Genomic DNA, 19,523 nt, shown 5'->3' with positions numbered 1-19,523 from the left:
GCATGCTTAAAAATGGCATATACCCCAGTTAAATGGCAGGATGCAAGGGTAATATTTATACCCAAATCAGGGAAACCTAGCTATGCGACACCTAAGTCCTATCGACCGATAAGTCTTACGTCCTTCCTACTTAAAACCTTGGAACGGATAGTCGATAGCATGGTTAAAAGCAGCATACCATACAATGACCTTAAATATAAGCAGCATGCTTATGTAAAGGGACGATCGGTGGAAACCGCTTTAAATGAAGTTGTCCACTACATAGGTGAATCTTTCGATAGCAAACTGTATACACTGGCAGTATGCATTGACATCGAAGGCGCTTTCAATAATGTGCACACTGATACCCTTATCCAATCCCTAGACCAGTTTTATGTTGACCGGGTGCTCCGTAACTGGATCAACTACATGCTAAGGAACAGATGGATAAGCTGCGAGATGTACGATATAACTATCAGGAAAAAGGTATTTCGCGGTATACCACAGGGTGGCATTTTGTCACCTTTACTCTGGGTTACCACGATTAATAGCCTCCTAAGGACCATAACCGAGAAAGGACTTAGACCTGTCTGCTATGCAGACGATGTCGTAATACTTTTAAAGGGAAAGGATCCAAATTACTTGTGTAGAAGAGCTGAGGAGGCTCTGAATACGGCCTTGAGCTGGGCTCAACCGAGAGGCCTCAATGTTAACCCGGCGAAGACGGAAATCTGTCTTTTCACAAGAAAGACAAAAATTTCTACGTATACTGAACCTTGCTTCCTGGGCAAGAAGATACCGGTGACAGACAAAGTTAAGTACTTAGGTGTAATACTTGACCGGAAATTAAAATGGAGACACCACATAGAGGATAGGATCAACAAGGCACATCGGTGCTGGGCGATATGTAGGAGAACCATAGGCATGAAATGGTGTCTTAGTCCTACTATGACAAATTGGCTTTATAAAAGTGTAATTAGACCAATTCTAGCTTATGCTTCAATAATCTGGTGGACTGCTTTGGACAAAAAGTGTAATATCAAACTACTACAGGGAGTTCAGCGTACATGCTGCTTGGGTATAAGTGGTGCCATGTGTACTACTTCAACCAAGGCTCTGGAAACGTTGCTAGATATTCCACCCATTGAAACATATATAAGATATGAGGCGGCGCTTACAGCCGAACGGCTCTTTACTTTAGGCGAACTGGCCAAAAACGGTTATAGGACACGTCATCAATGTATATTGGACACATTGGAAGGTTATACACATTCATCGGACGTGCCTGATCGCATACCAGACACTGAATATGTCGGAAACGTTGAAACGCTAATCCCAGATAGAATGTCTTGGTCAAGCGGAACATTAGAGCAAATACCAGTAGGAATCCGTTACTACACGGATGGCTCTAAATTAGGGGACAAAGTGGGCCTGGGGTTCTATATTGAAGACCCAGAAACAGAAATATACCACCGTTTACCCAATCATAACACAAGCTTTCAGGCAGAAGTACGAGCAATAACGGAATGTGTAAATTGGATTAGAATAAATATGGCGCCCACAGGGCTTAATATATTTACCGACAGCCAGAAGGCAATTTGTGCGATATCAGGTGATAGAATTAAATCTAAGACCGTATTGGATTGTAAGAAAGCTTTAACTGAATACTCTCCCAGAGGTAAGGTTCACATCATATGGGTACCAGGCCACTCGGGAGTAATCGGCAACGAAAGGGCGAATGTAATAGCTTTAAAGGGAAGGGAGCTCGATGTAGTTAACCTGACAAACGCAAAACCATTCGACGCAACAAAAGCTGAATTAAAAATATGGATGAGAGAATCCCATAAGGCCTCTTGGAATAATGAAACGGTGGGTAGAACCACAAAGATTCTATGGGGTGACCCTGATGAGAGCAAGACGAGAAATCTTCTCAAAATGAGCAAGTCTGAGGTTAGTATGATGGTACGTATTCTCAGTGGACACACAGGATTACGAGCACATCTATACAAAATTGGACGTGCGAATTCAGACGAATGTAGAGCATGTGGAGAGGACAGTGAAACTCTGGAGCACTTTCTTTGCCATTGTCAGGCATTCGTCGAAGTTAGATCCAAGTATCTTGGAAGTGATGTTATTCCAGAAATAACATTCTTAACCAACACCGATTGGAAGATTCTTAGGAATTACGTCCAGGAAACTGAGTTTCTGAACATGGAAAAATAATACATTCAGTGAACAATTTTTTTTTTCTTGAATTGGAGCGCACAACAGGCCCGATAGTGGCCTAGGTGTATTTCTTCGGATTTGATGTAGTATACATCCTCCTATCAACCTACCTACCTACCTATTGTATATACAATTTTATATCTTTAATAAAATAATTAACTAAATAATTTTTAAAAATTGTCCAAATATTTTATTCAACACCAAATGTATGTTCTGTCATACTTAATACTAAAATATGAAAAATATTTTTGAATGTAATTGAGATATTGGCTTGAAATTTTTTGTAAAGGGTCGAGAATTTCCATATCTAACTAAAAAAAGATATTAAGGGATAAATATGGACTAAATTGTTGTAGCTATCTGCGACCCTATTAAAATTTTGATATAAATCATAGTTTTAGAAATTAAACAAATATGTAATATATGACAAAATCTTTATTTATGAACAAAACTCAATGAAATTTTCAACGCTTGTTAAATTTGTCATTTCAAATAAGAAAATGCAAAAAAAAATTGAAAAGGTCAAAGGGCATCCCGCAATTCCCAAAAATAGGAATGAAAATCCCAAAAATGGGATTTTTTACTTTTTTGCCCATAGGGTCCACATTTCTTTCAGGGCTGGGAAAATACTTTTGGAGTAAATAGAAAACATATTGAGGTTTCCAAAACTGCTTTCAGTTTTCTGATCCCAGCTTTGGGATTTTAGAACATGTCGCCCAAAGTTGAAGTTTTGATAAAAAATAGGTCATATTCGGAAGGACGCAGTGGCAACATTTTCAAAAAATAGGACAAGTTTTTTACGCCAAAGCGTTCTGCGTAAAGATACCTTTTCGAAAACTATAAAATTGTTATATGTTCTTAGAGAAAATTTTATTTTATTAATAAAAGAGTTAAGACACATTTTTGGCAAAAAAACGAAAAAAATCAAAAATTTTTTGAATTTTTAAATTAAAAAACGTATATTTTTGGATCTGTAAATGATATTGATCTGATTTTTAGTATATTATTGGAAATTTTGTTGTCTAACTAACAAGAAAAAATTGAGTCCATTTGGTCCAAAATTACGCCCGGTATTCAAAAAAAGGCGGACCAAGGTATGGTAAATTTTGTATCACTAAATTTTTAAATGCCTATAACTCGGATATTATAAGAGATAAGTAGTATGTCCAAGCATGTTTTTTCAAGATCTCATCGAGTGCTTTCACAAAATATAAAAATCTTTGTATTTGGGTGAAGAACAAAAAAATGGCACGAGTTTAAAAATTTTACATGTCGTAGGTACCCTACTTTGAGCCGCCACAGCGCCGTCCCTGGGCATCTGCAGGGTTCATCATCAAAACTTAAACTCGAATACTCCTTGGCTACGCTCACGCCAAATTTTATCCCGATCGGATCAGCCGTTTAGAAATGCCAGATATATTTCCAAAAAAATTCCATTCTGCCCCACTGTGCATTCAAAGTAGGCCCAAAACAACTAGCTATCACATTACATATTTGTAGGTTTATTTGTAACTAGCTATGCGCAAAGTTTTTGTAATCTTATTAGTAACCATTTATTAATTTGTTTAAGGTAGGTACATATTATTTGAACCTCGCCGAACAAAAATAATTAGTTATTGACCCCAAGAGTAATTAGTTTCCACCTGATTCCAGTATTACTTTCTAGATTACTAGGTAATGAAAATTTTTGCTGGGTAGCACGTTTTTTTTAGCATTTTTCAAATGTTTTTTGGCACTTTTTTAGCGCATTTTAGGATTTTTTGTACATAATCTTGTATGCCAATTTTAATTGTTCTTCTGTAAAAAATGGTTAATAAAAATTAATTATTAATTACCCTATAAAAACTTAACTCCCAAAGTAAGTAGAATTCGAAGGAAAGACTACTTCCTTTTCTACTACAAAGAGTACTTATTTTTGTTCGTGATGTCCCAAAAGAAATCCTTTATTTTTCGGCTGATAATAAGTTGTTTTGTAAGTTGAGTTATTTATAGAACAATTTATAACAAATGAAAAAATAAAAAGCCGACACAGACAGGGGTTGAACTTGGAACCTTCCGGCTGCCAGTTCGCCACACACTCTCTACACCACCGGTTTTCACATATAAATACTATTTTCTTTTGTGTTTGTCTAAAAATAGACATTTGCTAAAGCGTAATAAAAAAAGAAACAAATTGAAAAACGCAACTGTGTTAATTTTTTGTTTGTGTGTTTTGATTTTTTTAGATTTTACCTACAAAGTAAGTATTTAAAAAAGTAGTTCATATCCGCCTAGTAAGCGAAGTTTTTCCTGGGTAATTATGTACAACATAAAAATTAATGGTTAATGGTTATCTGTAGAAATATCGGTTCGTATTTGATGAGCTTAAGTTACATTTTAAAAGGGCCACTTCCTATTGAATATGGCACAAAGCTAAACTAAAATCTTATATTCAATATACATACATTTCCAAACATTTTTTTAATTGTAATATTCTTTACAAAGGATTTCATTTGTGTCTTCCCTTTAGACTTTTAATTAAAAATATCATTATATTTGAAAACTCAATTTCAAAAATATTCATAAACAAACATTTTTGCGTTACGCATCAACAAACTCGTTCAATGGAACGTTTCTGGAACTAGTTCTTTAATCAATGATTTAAGTTCGAGTTTGCTATCCTCAATTATAGTTCTAGAGAAGCTTTAGAGAACATATACACCTTCTTAAGAACTAGATCTTTTTCCAGCGATTTATGATTCAAATTGTTGGGATTTAGATAAATTTTTGGAAACCGTCAATTATAATTAAAATTTCCTACAATAAATTCGAGATATTTTTCTACTGGTTTGAAGTAGTTGTTTTTAAAATCTGGACTAGTATCCCAATGTAAATATTTGTAACAATGGAAATATTAGAAGAAATGATTTCATCGGAACTTTTTAATCACAGCATTTTCGACAGAACTATTTCGAGAATTAATGACGATATTATTAGTTGCAATGTCGCAGTTCCTGAATCTGGTTGTTTACTTCCGATGTAAAAAAATTCAAAAAAAATTATTGAATAAGCATTTCTAATTCCATAAATCATCCCATAATAAGTTGACTTGGTACGTTTGTGTATTATGGTAAAAACAATAATTATGCAGTTAAAAAATACCAAAAAAATAAAGCTATTTTAGAAAAATTCTAGGGAAATCATATAAAAAATCCTCTTTTTGGGATAAAGTAAGAATCGAAAAGCTCTAAAACTAGTTATTATAAACATTTTTTATGTATTAAAATCGACCCATAATAAGTGGAGTTGGTCCATTTGCGTACTAAGCTAAAAATATTATTTATGTAGTTTATTTTAAAAATTAAAATTTAAATATTTTACATTAAAAAAACATATTTTTTATGTAAAATATTTATTTTACATACATATACATATTTTACATATTTTTAGCACTTTTTTTCAAAACAATCTAGCACTTTTTCGCAATTAGGTTTTGGCAAAACTGGTCGTTGTAGACCAAAAAATGTCATTTAACTGAACTTTTTATAACTTATACCACCATATGTATCCATATCAACAAAATATATAAATATATATATATATATATATATATATATATATATATATATATATATATATATTCTGGATCCTTATGAAATTCTGAGTCGATTTAGCTATGACCGTCTGTCTGTCTGCCTCAAACACTCTCACGTTCAAACTAAGCAAAAGTAATCAGCCAAATTCTGTCAAAACATTCACTATTGTCCTAAGCAGTTTGGTATTGATAATCAGCAAAATCGGTCCACAACGTAAAAATTTGTGAGACTACCTTGCAAAAAAATTGCCTTTTTTCCTAATTCTTGAGTAGTATTCTCAGAAACTACTAATGGTAATTAGATGAATTTTTCACACGTTTTTTTCTTTGTCCAGAGATCAAATATGTTCAAACTCAAAACAATCGATTCAAAATTTCACATAGCCCCCATACATTTTCTCGCAAACAGATTTATCGTTAATAACTTCGGCAAAAATATCAGTATCTCTACGAAATTTCTCACATATGTATATAATATGAACAGAAATCATATTACCAACGTAGATCTGAATAGGTCCATTATTGGTGATAGCTCCCATATAAGGTCTACTTCCGAAAATCACTTAAATGCACATAACTAATTAAGAAATAAAGATATTAGAATAATATTCGACATAAATACATATGTTTATAGTATACAGTAGGAACTTGATTATCCGTGATTCGATTATCAGTCAACATCAATTATCCGAGATGAAAAAATAATTTTTTTTTTTGCATCGACTTAATTTTTTTTGGATTGACTTAAATTTTTTTGCATCGTTTAACCGTGATTACCTCTATTATCCGTGATTATAAGCAAAATTCTATTATTTTAAACAACTATGCACAATTAGAACAAATCGAAATGGGGAATTCCCTTGAAACAAAAGTACAAAATTGAAAATTATTAATTATTAAATTATTTAGTATTTATAGAAATATGTACATAAGAGTGTCCCGAGGATCAGCCTTTTTAAGAATTTCATGTAGGAATACCACCCAATCAATGAGTGTTAATGTACTGAACACAAGAAATAAATAAACAAGTAAGAGTGTTATATTCGGCTGTCTTATATATCTTATATACCCACCATCAAATCATGTGTCTTAAATTTCAAGTGAATTTCGGAAAATGGACCTACCTATACTGTATAAATCGATGTTTTTCCTACCACAATTTAAAAATTTATTGGATTTTTTCTGAACTGATTTATAATATATAAATAGTAATATAGGCAGTGTGATGGTTGGTTGATGGTTGATTTCCTCTAAATTTAATTATGGTCAATCCTCCTAAGATTTTACAAAGATTTTGGTTTCAGTAAAACTTGTTATGTCGAATATCAATGCATTCTAAGCCTTATTTGAAGGCTTTGATACAATATGGCCAGATGCTCATAATATTTGACACAAAGATTTTAGATCTTATAAAACCAGTTCATGACGAATTTTATCGATATACTGGTATTTTTAAGCCACTTATGGCCGTTAATATCATTCTATGAGAAAGGCCGTTTATAGATGATAAGGTCAATCATGGACCGATCCTAAAAAAACAGTTAGAACAATGTTCCTATAAAACTTGCTTATGTCAAATTTCATTGCTTTACAATAATTTTGAAAAAGTTGTTTATGTCGAATTTCGTTGCTGAATTTCGTGGTTTCCATAAAACATGTTAATGTCAATTTCGTTGATATACTGGAATTTTGAAGCAAATTATGAACTTTAAAGTAATTTTCTGAGAGGAACCTTATCGATATACTGGTATTTTTAAGCCACTTATGGCCGTTAATATCATTCTATGAGAAAGGCCGTTTATAGATGATAAGGTCAATCATGGACCGATCCTAAAAAAACAGTTAGAACAATGTTCCTATAAAACTTGCTTATGTCAAATTTCATTGCTTTACAATAATTTTGAAAAAGTTGTTTATGTCGAATTTCGTTGCTGAATTTCGTGGTTTCCATAAAACATGTTAATGTCAATTTCGTTGATATACTGGAATTTTGAAGCAAATTATGAACTTTAAAGTAATTTTCTGAGAGGAACCTTATATGGGGGGTAAGGTTAATTATGGGCCGATCTCCATAATATTTGGCAGAGAGGTTTAAGTTCTCCGAAAACTTGTTTACGTCGAATTTCGTTGCTTTACTATCATTTTGAAGCTAGTTATAAGAGTTAAAGTCATTTTCTGAAGGGGAGATTATATGAGGACCAGGGTCAATTATGGGCCGATTTCCGATTTAGCAGATATATTTATGTTCCCCTAAAACTTCTATATGTCGAATTTCGTTGCATTGCTATCATTTTGAAGCAAGTTTTGACCGTTATAGTCGTTTTCTGAGAGGAACCATATATAGGGGAAGGGTCAATTATGGACCGATTCTCGTAAAATTTGGAAGGGTGATTTTGACTCATATAAAACTTGTTTATGTCATTCACCATCTATAACTGTTTACGCTGTTTTTCGGGGGACCATTTGTATGGGGGCTATGCGAAAACATGGACCGATTTGACCCATTTTTAATACCAAACAAACAGCATCAATAAAAAATATTTATGCAAAATTTCAGCTCAGAAAGAATAATAGTCATATTCTGATTGGAATTACAAAAATAAAATTTTCTCCAGCCCTGATTTGAATTTCAGTTATTGTCAGTGTTTCTTACTCCAGCTGTTTACAATGCGCCATTAACTAGTTGATTTATTATAACTTTGTGAACAGTTTTACAAAAAAAATATGAAACAGTCATTTCGAAAAGAAATAGTTGGAATCAAGCAGGTCTCGAACCACTAACCTCTTGTTTGTTCCTCATATCCGTAAGTAAATATTCAGATAAATAAAATAATATGGTTGATAATGACTACTCATTACCACTCATTACCAAGTAATGTATAAAATAACTACTTTACTTTACCAAAAATTTTAGATATTTTGCTGAAAATGAATGAAGAATATAAGATTATCGTATCAAGTAAAAAAAATAAGATAAAATAAAAATAAGATATTTTCACCAAGAAAATGCAAATACATATGTAAATTAAAGGTGGTCAAAAATATCGGAATAAAAAAAATATTGGCATAATTATTCCAATTTTTCAGTGTTTTTTCCTAGAATAATGTTATTTTTTAATTTTATCAAGTGCTTAAGCTTAATATCTTGCCGAGATATAAGGTTGCCCAAGTCAATTTCCAAGGCACGACTCTTTATATTTGACTGCAATATGCTAACATAGTGTCTCTAGTCCTTTTTGAATAAATTTACCCTAGGTTCTCCACACCTAACATTAAAAATTTTACACATACGAAGAGTCAACTGACCCATTCCTTGAACCAACATATTAAAAGCGTGGACGTTTTTTAGCTCACACGATATTTGTGGCGACTTTTAACACCTTATTAATAATGGTCAAATGGTAATTTACAGAATATCCCGTAAAGCCTTGATATACAAGCTGTACGCAATAGGTATCTCAACAAAGGCAGTAAAATTCATAGAAAATATGTATAAAGATACAAAATCTGTGGTCTTCAGAAAAGGAGGAAGATTATCACGAAGTGAAAAATGGTTCTTTAATCGAGAAGAGATAAATATAGTTCCTGAGTTCTCTTATCTTGGTGTCACATTAACTCCAACGATGACATTTAAAAAATATGTTGAGAACAGAAATATAATGGCGAAGAACTCGATAAATATAACATTGAATAACTTTTTCAAAAAAGATAGCATAACACTAAAATCAAAATGAAAAACGTTTTTGGCAATATGTAAAGCCCCACTAAACAATTTTTGCCGAATTCGTAACTAATTCGTACCGACAGTCTGCACAAGTTCCCGATTTCGTATCCGAATTCCGTCAGAATTCGTTACGAAAATCGTATGAAAGGTTGCTCGGAATTCGGAACTCTTTGTCTGAGGAAATACGGAAAAATGTGCAGAGTTGTCGGTCAGAATTCGGTACGAAATCTGATGCAAATTCCTGGGGAAATTCTGAAGGAATTTTCGACAAATCTGAAATTTTTTCTACATTTCGTACGAAAGTCTGATCAAATATAAGATAGTCTGATAGATGTCGGATAAATGTCTAATAAAATGTCCGACAGTTCGTACAAAAGTCTAGTCAAGTATAAGAAAGTTTGATAGATGTCGGATAAATGTCTGATAAAATGTCCGACAGTTCGTACAAAAGTCTGATCAATTTTAAGAAAATGGCCTGACTATTCTGATCAACGTCTGATGAAAACTATTTTCATATATATAATTTATTATGGTTTCATTTTATTAACTTTAATAATAATTTATAAGCTTCTATTATTCATGACTACTTAATGGTACATAAATAAATAATAGAAACTTATAGATTATTTTTAAAATTAATAAAATTAAACCATACTACTTACATATTATATACGAAAAAAGAGTTCATTATATACATCTATTTAAAATTATAAAATTAAACCATAAAAAAGATGTAATTTTTTACTAATTTTTGTGTATTAACAAAGTTTAAAGAAATTTAAACAATAATCATCACATATGCAGATGTTGTTTACTTGATTTCCAAAGACCAACTGAGAAAATAAAAGAAAAAACTAAATTAAATTCCCTTTTAAAGTACAGTTGACGAATTTCAAAATATAAACAGGTTTGTGCATGATTTTTATTAAAAAAAAGAACAAAAATTTCCTTCAGATAATGTGCAGAGTTGTCGCAAAGTTTTCTTACTAAAGTACTGAAAATGGAAACAAAATGACCGAGAAAAAAATATCAGAAAATGTGCAGACTATTCTGTTAAATATCTAAAGGAAATTTATATTATTCGCTTAATTGTCTGACGAAATTACAAAAACAATTCTCTTCAGATTATGTGCAGATTTATCAGATATAATTCTTAAGTCATTTTATATTTTACTTCAGAAAATGTACAGACTATTCTCCTTTGTGTCTAAAAAATAATATAGAAATAAAAAAGCAAATCGTCCTCCGCCAATGTGCGGATTAGTCTCATAATTGTCGTAACACTGAAATTCCCTTTCGACAATGTGCAGACATGTCTGATGTTAATCGTTTAATACTTCAGAACACAAATTAGCAAAAAAAAATTTGATCTTTTTTTTAATTTTATAATTTTAAATAGATGTTTATAATGAACTCTATTTTCGTATATAATATGTAAGTAGTGTAGTTTAATTTTGTTATTTTAAAAATCTATAATAATCTATTATTTGTTTATGTACCTTTAAGAAGTCATGAATAATGGAAGCTTATAAATTATTATTAAAATTAATAAAATTAAACCATAATAAATTATATATATGAAAATAGTTTTCATCAGACGTTGATCAGGAAATTTCGACATCTATCAGACTTCCTTATACTTGATCAGACTTTTGAACGAACTGTCGGACATTTATCCGACATCTATCAGACTTCCTTATACTTGATCAAACTTTTGAACGAACTGTCGGACATTTTATCTGACATTTATCTGACATCTATCAGACTTTCTTATATTTGATCAGACTTTCATGTCGAAAGAATGTCAGACATGGTATCAGACATTTGTCCGACTTCAACCAGATTTGTCGAAAATTCCTTCAGAATTTCCCCAGGAATTTACATCATATTTCGTACCGAATTCTGACCGACAACTCTGCACATTTTTCCAAATTTCCTCAGACAAAGAGAATAGGATACGAAATCGGCAACTTGTGCAGACTATCCGTACGAATTAGTTACGAATTCGCCAAAAATTGTTTAGTGGGAAGCTATGCTGCTCAGGTGTGGGGGTTCACCTTTTTTGACGATGTTGATAAACTGCAACTGTTTTTTATTAAGAAGATTTTGAAATTCCCCAACTTCACACCTACGTATACGTTGATGCTTGAAACTGGAATGGAAAGCGGACACCTCTACACTTTAGACCTTCACCTACGATATGTTGCGAAAACCATGTTTGATTATCCTGAAGATAGGCTCGCATACCAGCTCACCAAAATCTTAACAGAATAACAACTGTTTTGGTTCAAAGGTATAAACAGAATAAGCGCTACCTTCGGTATAACTTGGACGCAACAAAACTTAAATAAAATAAAGTGGTGTGAAAATAGGCTAAAGCTTCTATATAATCTAAAAAGTAAATATAAAGATATGGCATTGTTACAAGCAAGTCAAACAAGCCGAATTTATAGAAAGCTAAACCATTACGTTAAAAGCGGATATATTGTTTATGAAATAAAAACAGGTGACATAACATGGCAAGAAGTGATTTGATTAAACTAAATGGAAACAATTATAATATCAACGTATTTAACTATTGTTCACTATGTAATTTAAAGGAAAAAGAGGATATTGAACATTTCACAGGTCATTTTAGCGTTTCATACTGTACTAAGCGATGTAGAAATTGTATGTATGTATGTATGTATGTATGTATGTATGTATGTATGTATGTATGTATGTATGTATGTATGTATGTATGTATGTATGTATGTATGTATGTATGAGTCGGAGCAACTTTAGTATCAATATAATTATTTAAGACAAAAAGTAGGCGGATTAGCATTAGGGGGCGTGGCACCTCCCATATAAATTAAATACAAAAATTCGTTTATCTTGGAAACTATTACAAGTAACTTTAATATCCATGTAAACATTTTGGGAAATAAATTGGCGGACTACCCATGAGGGGAGCAGCACCTCCCATATTAATAAAATACAAAAATTGGTTTATCTGGGAAACTAATAGAACTAAATTCTTCAAATTTTGCACTAAGAACTTAAATATTCATCTGAACATTTTGGAGAAAAAAGAGCGGACTTTCGTTATAGGGGGCTTGGAGCCCCCATATAAATTAAATAGGAAAATTATTATATCTGAGAAACTATTAGAGCTAGAATCTTCAAATTTTAATTGAAGAACTTTGACATTCATGTGAACATTCAGAGAATAACGGGCGGACTTTCAATGGGGGGTTTGGCACCTCACATATGAATTAAATACAAAATTTCGCTTATCTGGGAAACTAATAGAACAAGATTCTTCAAATATTGCAAGAAGAACTTTATTATACATATGAACATTTTGGAGAAAAAAAGGGCGGACTTTCATCTGGGGGCTGTGAGTTCCCATAGAAAAATTCGTATATCTGAGAAACTATTAGAGCTAGAATCTTCAAATTATACATGAAGATTTTTGACATTATTGTGAACATTTAGAGAATAACGGGCGGACTTTCAATGGGGTCTTGGCCTATATGAATTAAATACAAAATTTCGTATATCCGGAAAAATATTAGATTTTTTTTTAATTTGTCATCGATTACATTAAAATCTTAATTAACGTTCGGAAAAAATGTATCTCTGGAAAACATTACAGTTAGAATCTTCAAAATTATTAAGAAGATTTTTTATTTATATTGCTTTTAGGGTAGCAAAGCACACTGGGTATAGTTAGTATATATATAAAACAGACTGTTTGTTTGTGTGTTTGTTCGTTACGCTTTCACGGCAAAACTACTGAACCGATTTACATGAAATTTGGACAGCTAATAGGTCTAACCCCAAAAGGAACAATAGGCTATATAAGATCTTGATCGGATGCCACGCCCCTTTTTACGAAAAATGCTAAAATTTTCTAAGTGTTTTTATGAACAGTTCATATTAATTTGTAACTGAAATTCATTGTAATTTATAACAAGTAAGAAAGTATATTCTGCCGTGGTTGACCATATGAGTATAAAATTTGATTTATTTTTCGTAATAAAGCATTTATGTTGAATTGAACCTTGGTTCCGATATATTTAAACTAATTCTCTGAGAAAGGCTTTATACATTTGTATATGTATGGGGGCTAGGTAAAATAAAGGACGGACTATAACCATTTTTAAAAGGTTTTGACATTGGATCAAAAAGCATACGTGCTTATTGTTTTGATAATTTCAACCTCTACCAGACGGTCAGAGTTACATGGCTTAATCGATTCAGAAAATGATTCTTAACCGATTAGTATACTCAAACGTAGTATAGCGGAGTAGGGTAAAAAATTAAGTTCCGTGGTATTAAGATAAACAGAAATGCTAAAAATTATTTCAAAATTTTTGTAAATTTAGCTATATGTAATGTCTCTAACTTTGAAATATTTCTGAATGCAAAAATTATATTAAAACTCTATTAATTACACTAGTTGCTCATGGTATAAAACCTATATGTGTTTTCGAAAGGAAAAGTATAATATTTCTAGTTTTACTTTTTTTTATATAAACAATTTTATTTGTCTTCCTCAAAACACTTTAAAAATGGTTTTCATGTCACAAAAATATTGAAAATTCCGTTGAAATAATTTTAAATCTCGGTGAATAGATGTCAGGTTTATAACTCATACTTCCAAGATTTTTTCGGAAAAATATATATGAGAATATATGAAATAAATTGAGAGATATATTCAAATCCGTAAGTTTGTAATTCTGGAATAAATTGTCAATAATATTTTCGAAATTTATGTATTTTTTTAATTAAAAAAAAAAACGTGACAACAAAATTACTAAAAATTTGGTAAAAATAAAAAGAACAGAAAGTAGGATGAGAAAGTCTTAATTATATATTATTGATTTTTTTCAATACTTATTTTCAATAAATTAACAAGAACTCCTGAAGGATGATAAAAATTAAATAATTTGTTAATTAACCGTCATTTCCAAAATTATATGTTTCATTCCATGAGAAAACAAAAAGTATTAGTTTGTAAAATAGCGTACTGAACGTATTTGTAAAAATATATGAAATCTCTTGAATTATTTCTATCACCTCGAATTTAAAAAAGCATTGGGTTCCAGAAAAATATTTTAGAATACAGCATTTTAAAGTATTCACTTGTATTGGCGTAATTTTAAGTCATTTATCTTTATGAATCTTTTAATCTATATAAAATAATGATTTGACGTCACGATTCTTATTATGCTCACTTTTTTCTATATAATTGTTATACAAAATTTGCATTCGAGACTTACAGAAAACTACTGAACCGATAGGTCTTATCTCAGGATCGGACACCACGCCCCTTTTTACACCAACTTTTTGTAAAACAATTATTAAACCAAATTTACGTTCAGGCATTCAAAAAACTACTGATCCGATTTTCATGAAATCTATTATAAAGAATGTTGTGGTATGAACAGTACGACACATTACATCTTCAAAACCTATAAGCCTATATATATATATATAAAACAGACTGTTTGTTTGTTTGTGTGTTTGTTTGTTACGCTTTCACGGCAAAACTACTGAACCGATTTACATGAAATTTGGACAGCTAATAGGTCTAACCCCAAAAGGAACAATAGGCTATATAAGATCTTGATCGGATGCCACGCCCCTTTTTACGCTCACTTTTTGTAAAAATATTATTACACCAATTTGTGTCGAATTTTATCAAGATAGCTTTATTTAACAATGAATATGTGAGTTTAAATGATTTTCGGAACAGAGCCTTATATGGGAGCCATGACCAATAATGGACCGATCCGGGGAAAATTTGTTAGAATGATTTATACGTATAGAAAACATACAAGTTGAATTTTATACCGATAGCTTTATTTATCAACGAAACATATGCGTTTAAATGTTTTTCGGAAGTGGACCCTATATGGGAGTTATGACCAATTATGGTCTTATCCGAAAAAAATTTCGTAGTGTGATTCATATATAGACGAAACATATTTGTGTCGAATTTTATCAAGATACCTTTATTTGACAATTAAATATGTGCGTTTAAGTGATTTCCGGAAGTGGGCCTTATATGAGAGCTATGACCAATAATAGTCCGATCCGTAAAAGATTTTGTAGAATGATTTGTATGTACGCAAAACATATCTGTGTCGAATTTTATCAAGATACTTTTATTTGACAATTAAATATGTGAGTTTAAATGATTTTCGGAAGAGAGCCTTATATGGGAGCTATGATTAATAATGGACCGATCCGAAAAGAAATTTGGTAGAATGATTTGTATGTACATAAAACATATTCAGCTCGAATTTTATCACGAAAGCTTTATTTTTATTTGTCAATGAAATACGTGTGTTTTTGGAAGTGGACCTTACATGGAAGTTATGACCAATTGTAGACCGACTGAGATCTACGTTGGTGATTTCTATTCATATTATATTTGTATGTACATAATTTTGTGTTGATACCGATATATTTGAGGGAGTTATTAACGATAAACTTATATCCGGGAATATACACCTTTGTATGGGGGCTATGGGAAATATTGGATCAATTGTTATGAGTTTGAACATACTTGATCCCTGGCACAAAAAATATCTGACTACTTAAGAATTGGAAAAAAACCGTGAACCGCTTTTACTGATTTTCAATACCAAACTGGACCGGATAATAAAGAATGTTTTGGGTGAGTTTCGTGAATATTTATTGCTTTGATTTAACGTGAGCGTGTTTTACACAGACAGACAGACGGACATAGCTAAATCGACTCAGAATTTCATAAGGATCAAGAATATATATACTTTGTTGGGTCTCAGATGAATATTTCTTGGTGTTACACACGGAATGACAGAGTTATATATACCATCTATCACCACTGATGATGGTGGAGGGTATAAAAAACTCTATATGATATTGAGTGGATGATAAGCACATTTTTATGTTCACTTTTTGAATAACTGCTATAACACCAAATTTCTAGGCTAAATATAAAAAAACATGAAACGATTTTTAAGAAATTTGGCAACATACAATGTTTGAGGAAGAGAATGTTTAATACACCAAATCCGAATAAATACACCTATAGGACTAATTTCGGGCCTGTTGTGATCTTAATGAAATGCAATGACCTTTTTCCGTCCACTTTTTGTTACATTTATAATGCTAAAGAACATGATATATAATTCCCATAGTATATGAGAATTATTATTTAATTAAATCTGCTGAATATTCTCAGAAAATAACTATTTTAAAACAGAATCTTTATTAGATCTTAAATGAATGTCTACGATGCCACATTTGTATGCAGAATAAAAACCGCTTCTTAAATAGGGAAAATAATATAATCATATTACATTTTCACTTAAATTCGAATTTTAAATCGGCTGTGGTTCCTTCCTTTAACACCGTAATCACTCACATTTTCCATACAAATCGAGTTTTATATCAAAAATAAAAAAATTAAATTTATTGTTAATCGAGATAATAATAAAAATCTATCAAATTCAAATGCAGCTCAAATCTAAAAAACCATGAAGATATGTATTTGACTACTCATTAGAGTGTCCCGAAAGACAGCACTTTTGCAAATATTAAATAGGTAGACATCTCAAACGATGCATAGAAAGCATTGTTCATATAAAATTTGGATAAATTGATCTAATTAAAGCTCATTTTCAATTTGTAAATTTTAAGGGATATTTTTGTCCAGAAACTGACTTTAAGTATTAAACAAAATGCAGAAAAATATAATATAAGCTAAATTTTGACATCTATTAAAAAGAGTATAGTCATTACAGACAGAATAATTTTATTTTAGAAGAAACCCGGGAAACGCCGAGTTCGCGCAGCTAGTATATATATAAATCGAAAGCCATTTTATATTTTACTTCAAAAAATGTGCAGATTGTTCTCCTTTATGTCTAAAGAAAAATATAAGAATAAAAAAACAAATTGTCCTCCGCTAATGCAGAGTAGTCTCATAATTGTCGTAACTCTGAAATTCCCTTTCGATAATGTACGAGTCTGATGTTAATCGTTCAATACTTCAGAAGATGTGCAGAAAAGTCTAAAAAAAGTTTGCCGATAACTCTGTAAAAAGTCTAAGGGAAACTTAGAAATTCGTTAAAAATTATGATAATGTATAAGAATTATTTCAGAAAATTTATGACATCAGACATGTCTGAAAAAATTGTTTACTGGGTATTTACATTAAAGATAATACATATGTACTTAAAAACGGCCTACATTTTGTAATACACAGTTCAACATAGCCCTACAAATGTGTATACATTTGTTAGGTGTAACTAGTATTAAATATTTACCTTGTTGTAGCGTGCCGATGAGGTATCGTTGTGACCGCTTTCAATAACTTCTATTTCATCTGCTTTCGACAATTGGTTGGCACCAACGGATGTCTTGAATGACATTTGCTTTTGTAAAAGTGCCGAATGGCTGCCGCCGCTTGGATTTGCGGTTGTTATTACTCCAGCAGTGCCCAAATTTACTCTTCCACATGTATCTACAGTCATTGTGTTAAGATGTAAATATAATTATCTATTTATTTTTTTCTTTTTCAAAGTGTATCCCTCTCACTATAAGGTCATTTATTGTTTATATAACATTTATAAAATTATATACAAAAACTGAAAGATACAAACATATATATGTATGTAAATACTTAAATGTGTACGAACAAATGTATTGTTTAGAATCACCACATAAATTGCACACATAGATCCAACTTGTATTATTGATTTCTTCACAATACCATAATCAGGCACATAGAACAGATAAATTATAAAATATTTATATATTTTATTGTTGATACAAGTATATATTTACATACTACATAATAAAGTATTTTTTATTTTATTTCGAATATCTTAAATTCACTAGTATATTATTATTTCAGGTTTCTTGTTGTGGTTTATTTACTAAATATATTTTGTATCAATCTCTTTGCATTTTTATTTTTCGTGTTCAGTGGCACATGTCAGATTGCATGGAATTAAAGTGTTGGAATTTCCAGAAATTCTTATAAGCTTTTAAGCTTTATGGAAACACATTCGTTTTTCAATCCAAGAACTTTTGTATACATTAGCTTTTCACCGTTACGTTTAAATTATCCGCACATAAAACTTTTACAGTGTGTACTTGCAGTTTTAATCGATTTTCTTTGCGCTGCTCACAATTTGTTGTTTAGGGGTTTTTTCTCCACAACATTCTTATGTACATATGTACATACATATGTACTATATTTTGGTGGGAAGAATGGAAGGCGTAAAACTTTAGCTCACATTTAACACATTTCGTTATTAACATAAGTTCTATATTCGGCTATGCCGAATCTTTTCAATAAAATGTTAAAAATGTTCAAATACATATTTTTATCAAAATATGTATTTTAAAAATTTCTTGGCAAAACAAGTAAGAGTTCTATATTCGCCTTTGCCGAATCTTATAAACCTTTCACCATTAAAAAAGTTTAATTTTATAAAATTTCAATTTATTTTATTTCGATTCTATCATTACTTCAGCAATAACAAAACAGAAAAACAACAACAAATTTCGCCAAACGAAACAAAACACCATGAAAAATAACAAAATACGCAAAGCAATAAAGCGACATGACAGCACATCAACTCCCAGTTGGCCAAGATTGGTTGACTCAGATCGGGTTTTTGAGTTGGCAATTCAATGCCAATTAAGGGCCCTTTACACAATTACACTTTACGTACGTAAAGTCTAATGAAAAAGTTAAATGAAATTTCATTCGTATGACAAAAATGAGAATAAAAGTCGTATGAAGTATAATGGTATAAAACAATAACAAAGTAAGATGAAAACTGCTGTTTCACTTTATAGTATGTGTTTACATAAAAATACATCCCTGATCTAATGCGACTTGCTTGTTTTTTGAATCATTTCAAAATATGAAGACAGTCATACAACTGTCAAATTTTGTGTCATTATAAAAAAGAAGAAGACATTTGTAAGTCGATTATAAAAAAACTTAAATTAAAAACAAACAAA

At 31.1% G+C, this 19,523-nt stretch overlaps 1 protein-coding gene across 1 annotated transcript in view; it reads right to left on the bottom strand.

The window, feature by feature from the left end:
- The window catches only part of LOC119599869, a 277,552-nt gene extending 259,085 nt beyond the window's left edge, over nt 1–18,467 (bottom strand). Inside the window, exons 1-2 of the mRNA XM_037949780.1 lie at nt 18,337–18,467; nt 17,813–18,133 (exon numbers count right to left, since the gene is read on the bottom strand). Of these exons, the coding sequence (XP_037805708.1) occupies nt 17,813–18,019 (207 nt within the window). The 5' untranslated portion in view covers nt 18,020–18,133; nt 18,337–18,467. The remainder of the gene's footprint in view (nt 1–17,812; nt 18,134–18,336) is intronic.
- Nucleotides 18,468–19,523: the final 1,056 nt, after the last annotated feature.

The sequence above is a fragment of the Lucilia sericata genome, unplaced genomic scaffold, assembly GCF_015586225.1.
Source record: "Lucilia sericata isolate MDLA Ls3-8-SP2 unplaced genomic scaffold, ASM1558622v1 Contig000094F_arrow, whole genome shotgun sequence".
Classification (NCBI taxonomy): domain Eukaryota; kingdom Metazoa; phylum Arthropoda; class Insecta; order Diptera; family Calliphoridae; genus Lucilia; species Lucilia sericata.
The sequence above is the reverse complement of the archived record's forward strand: the minus strand, read 5'-3'. Positions and strand labels throughout refer to the sequence as shown.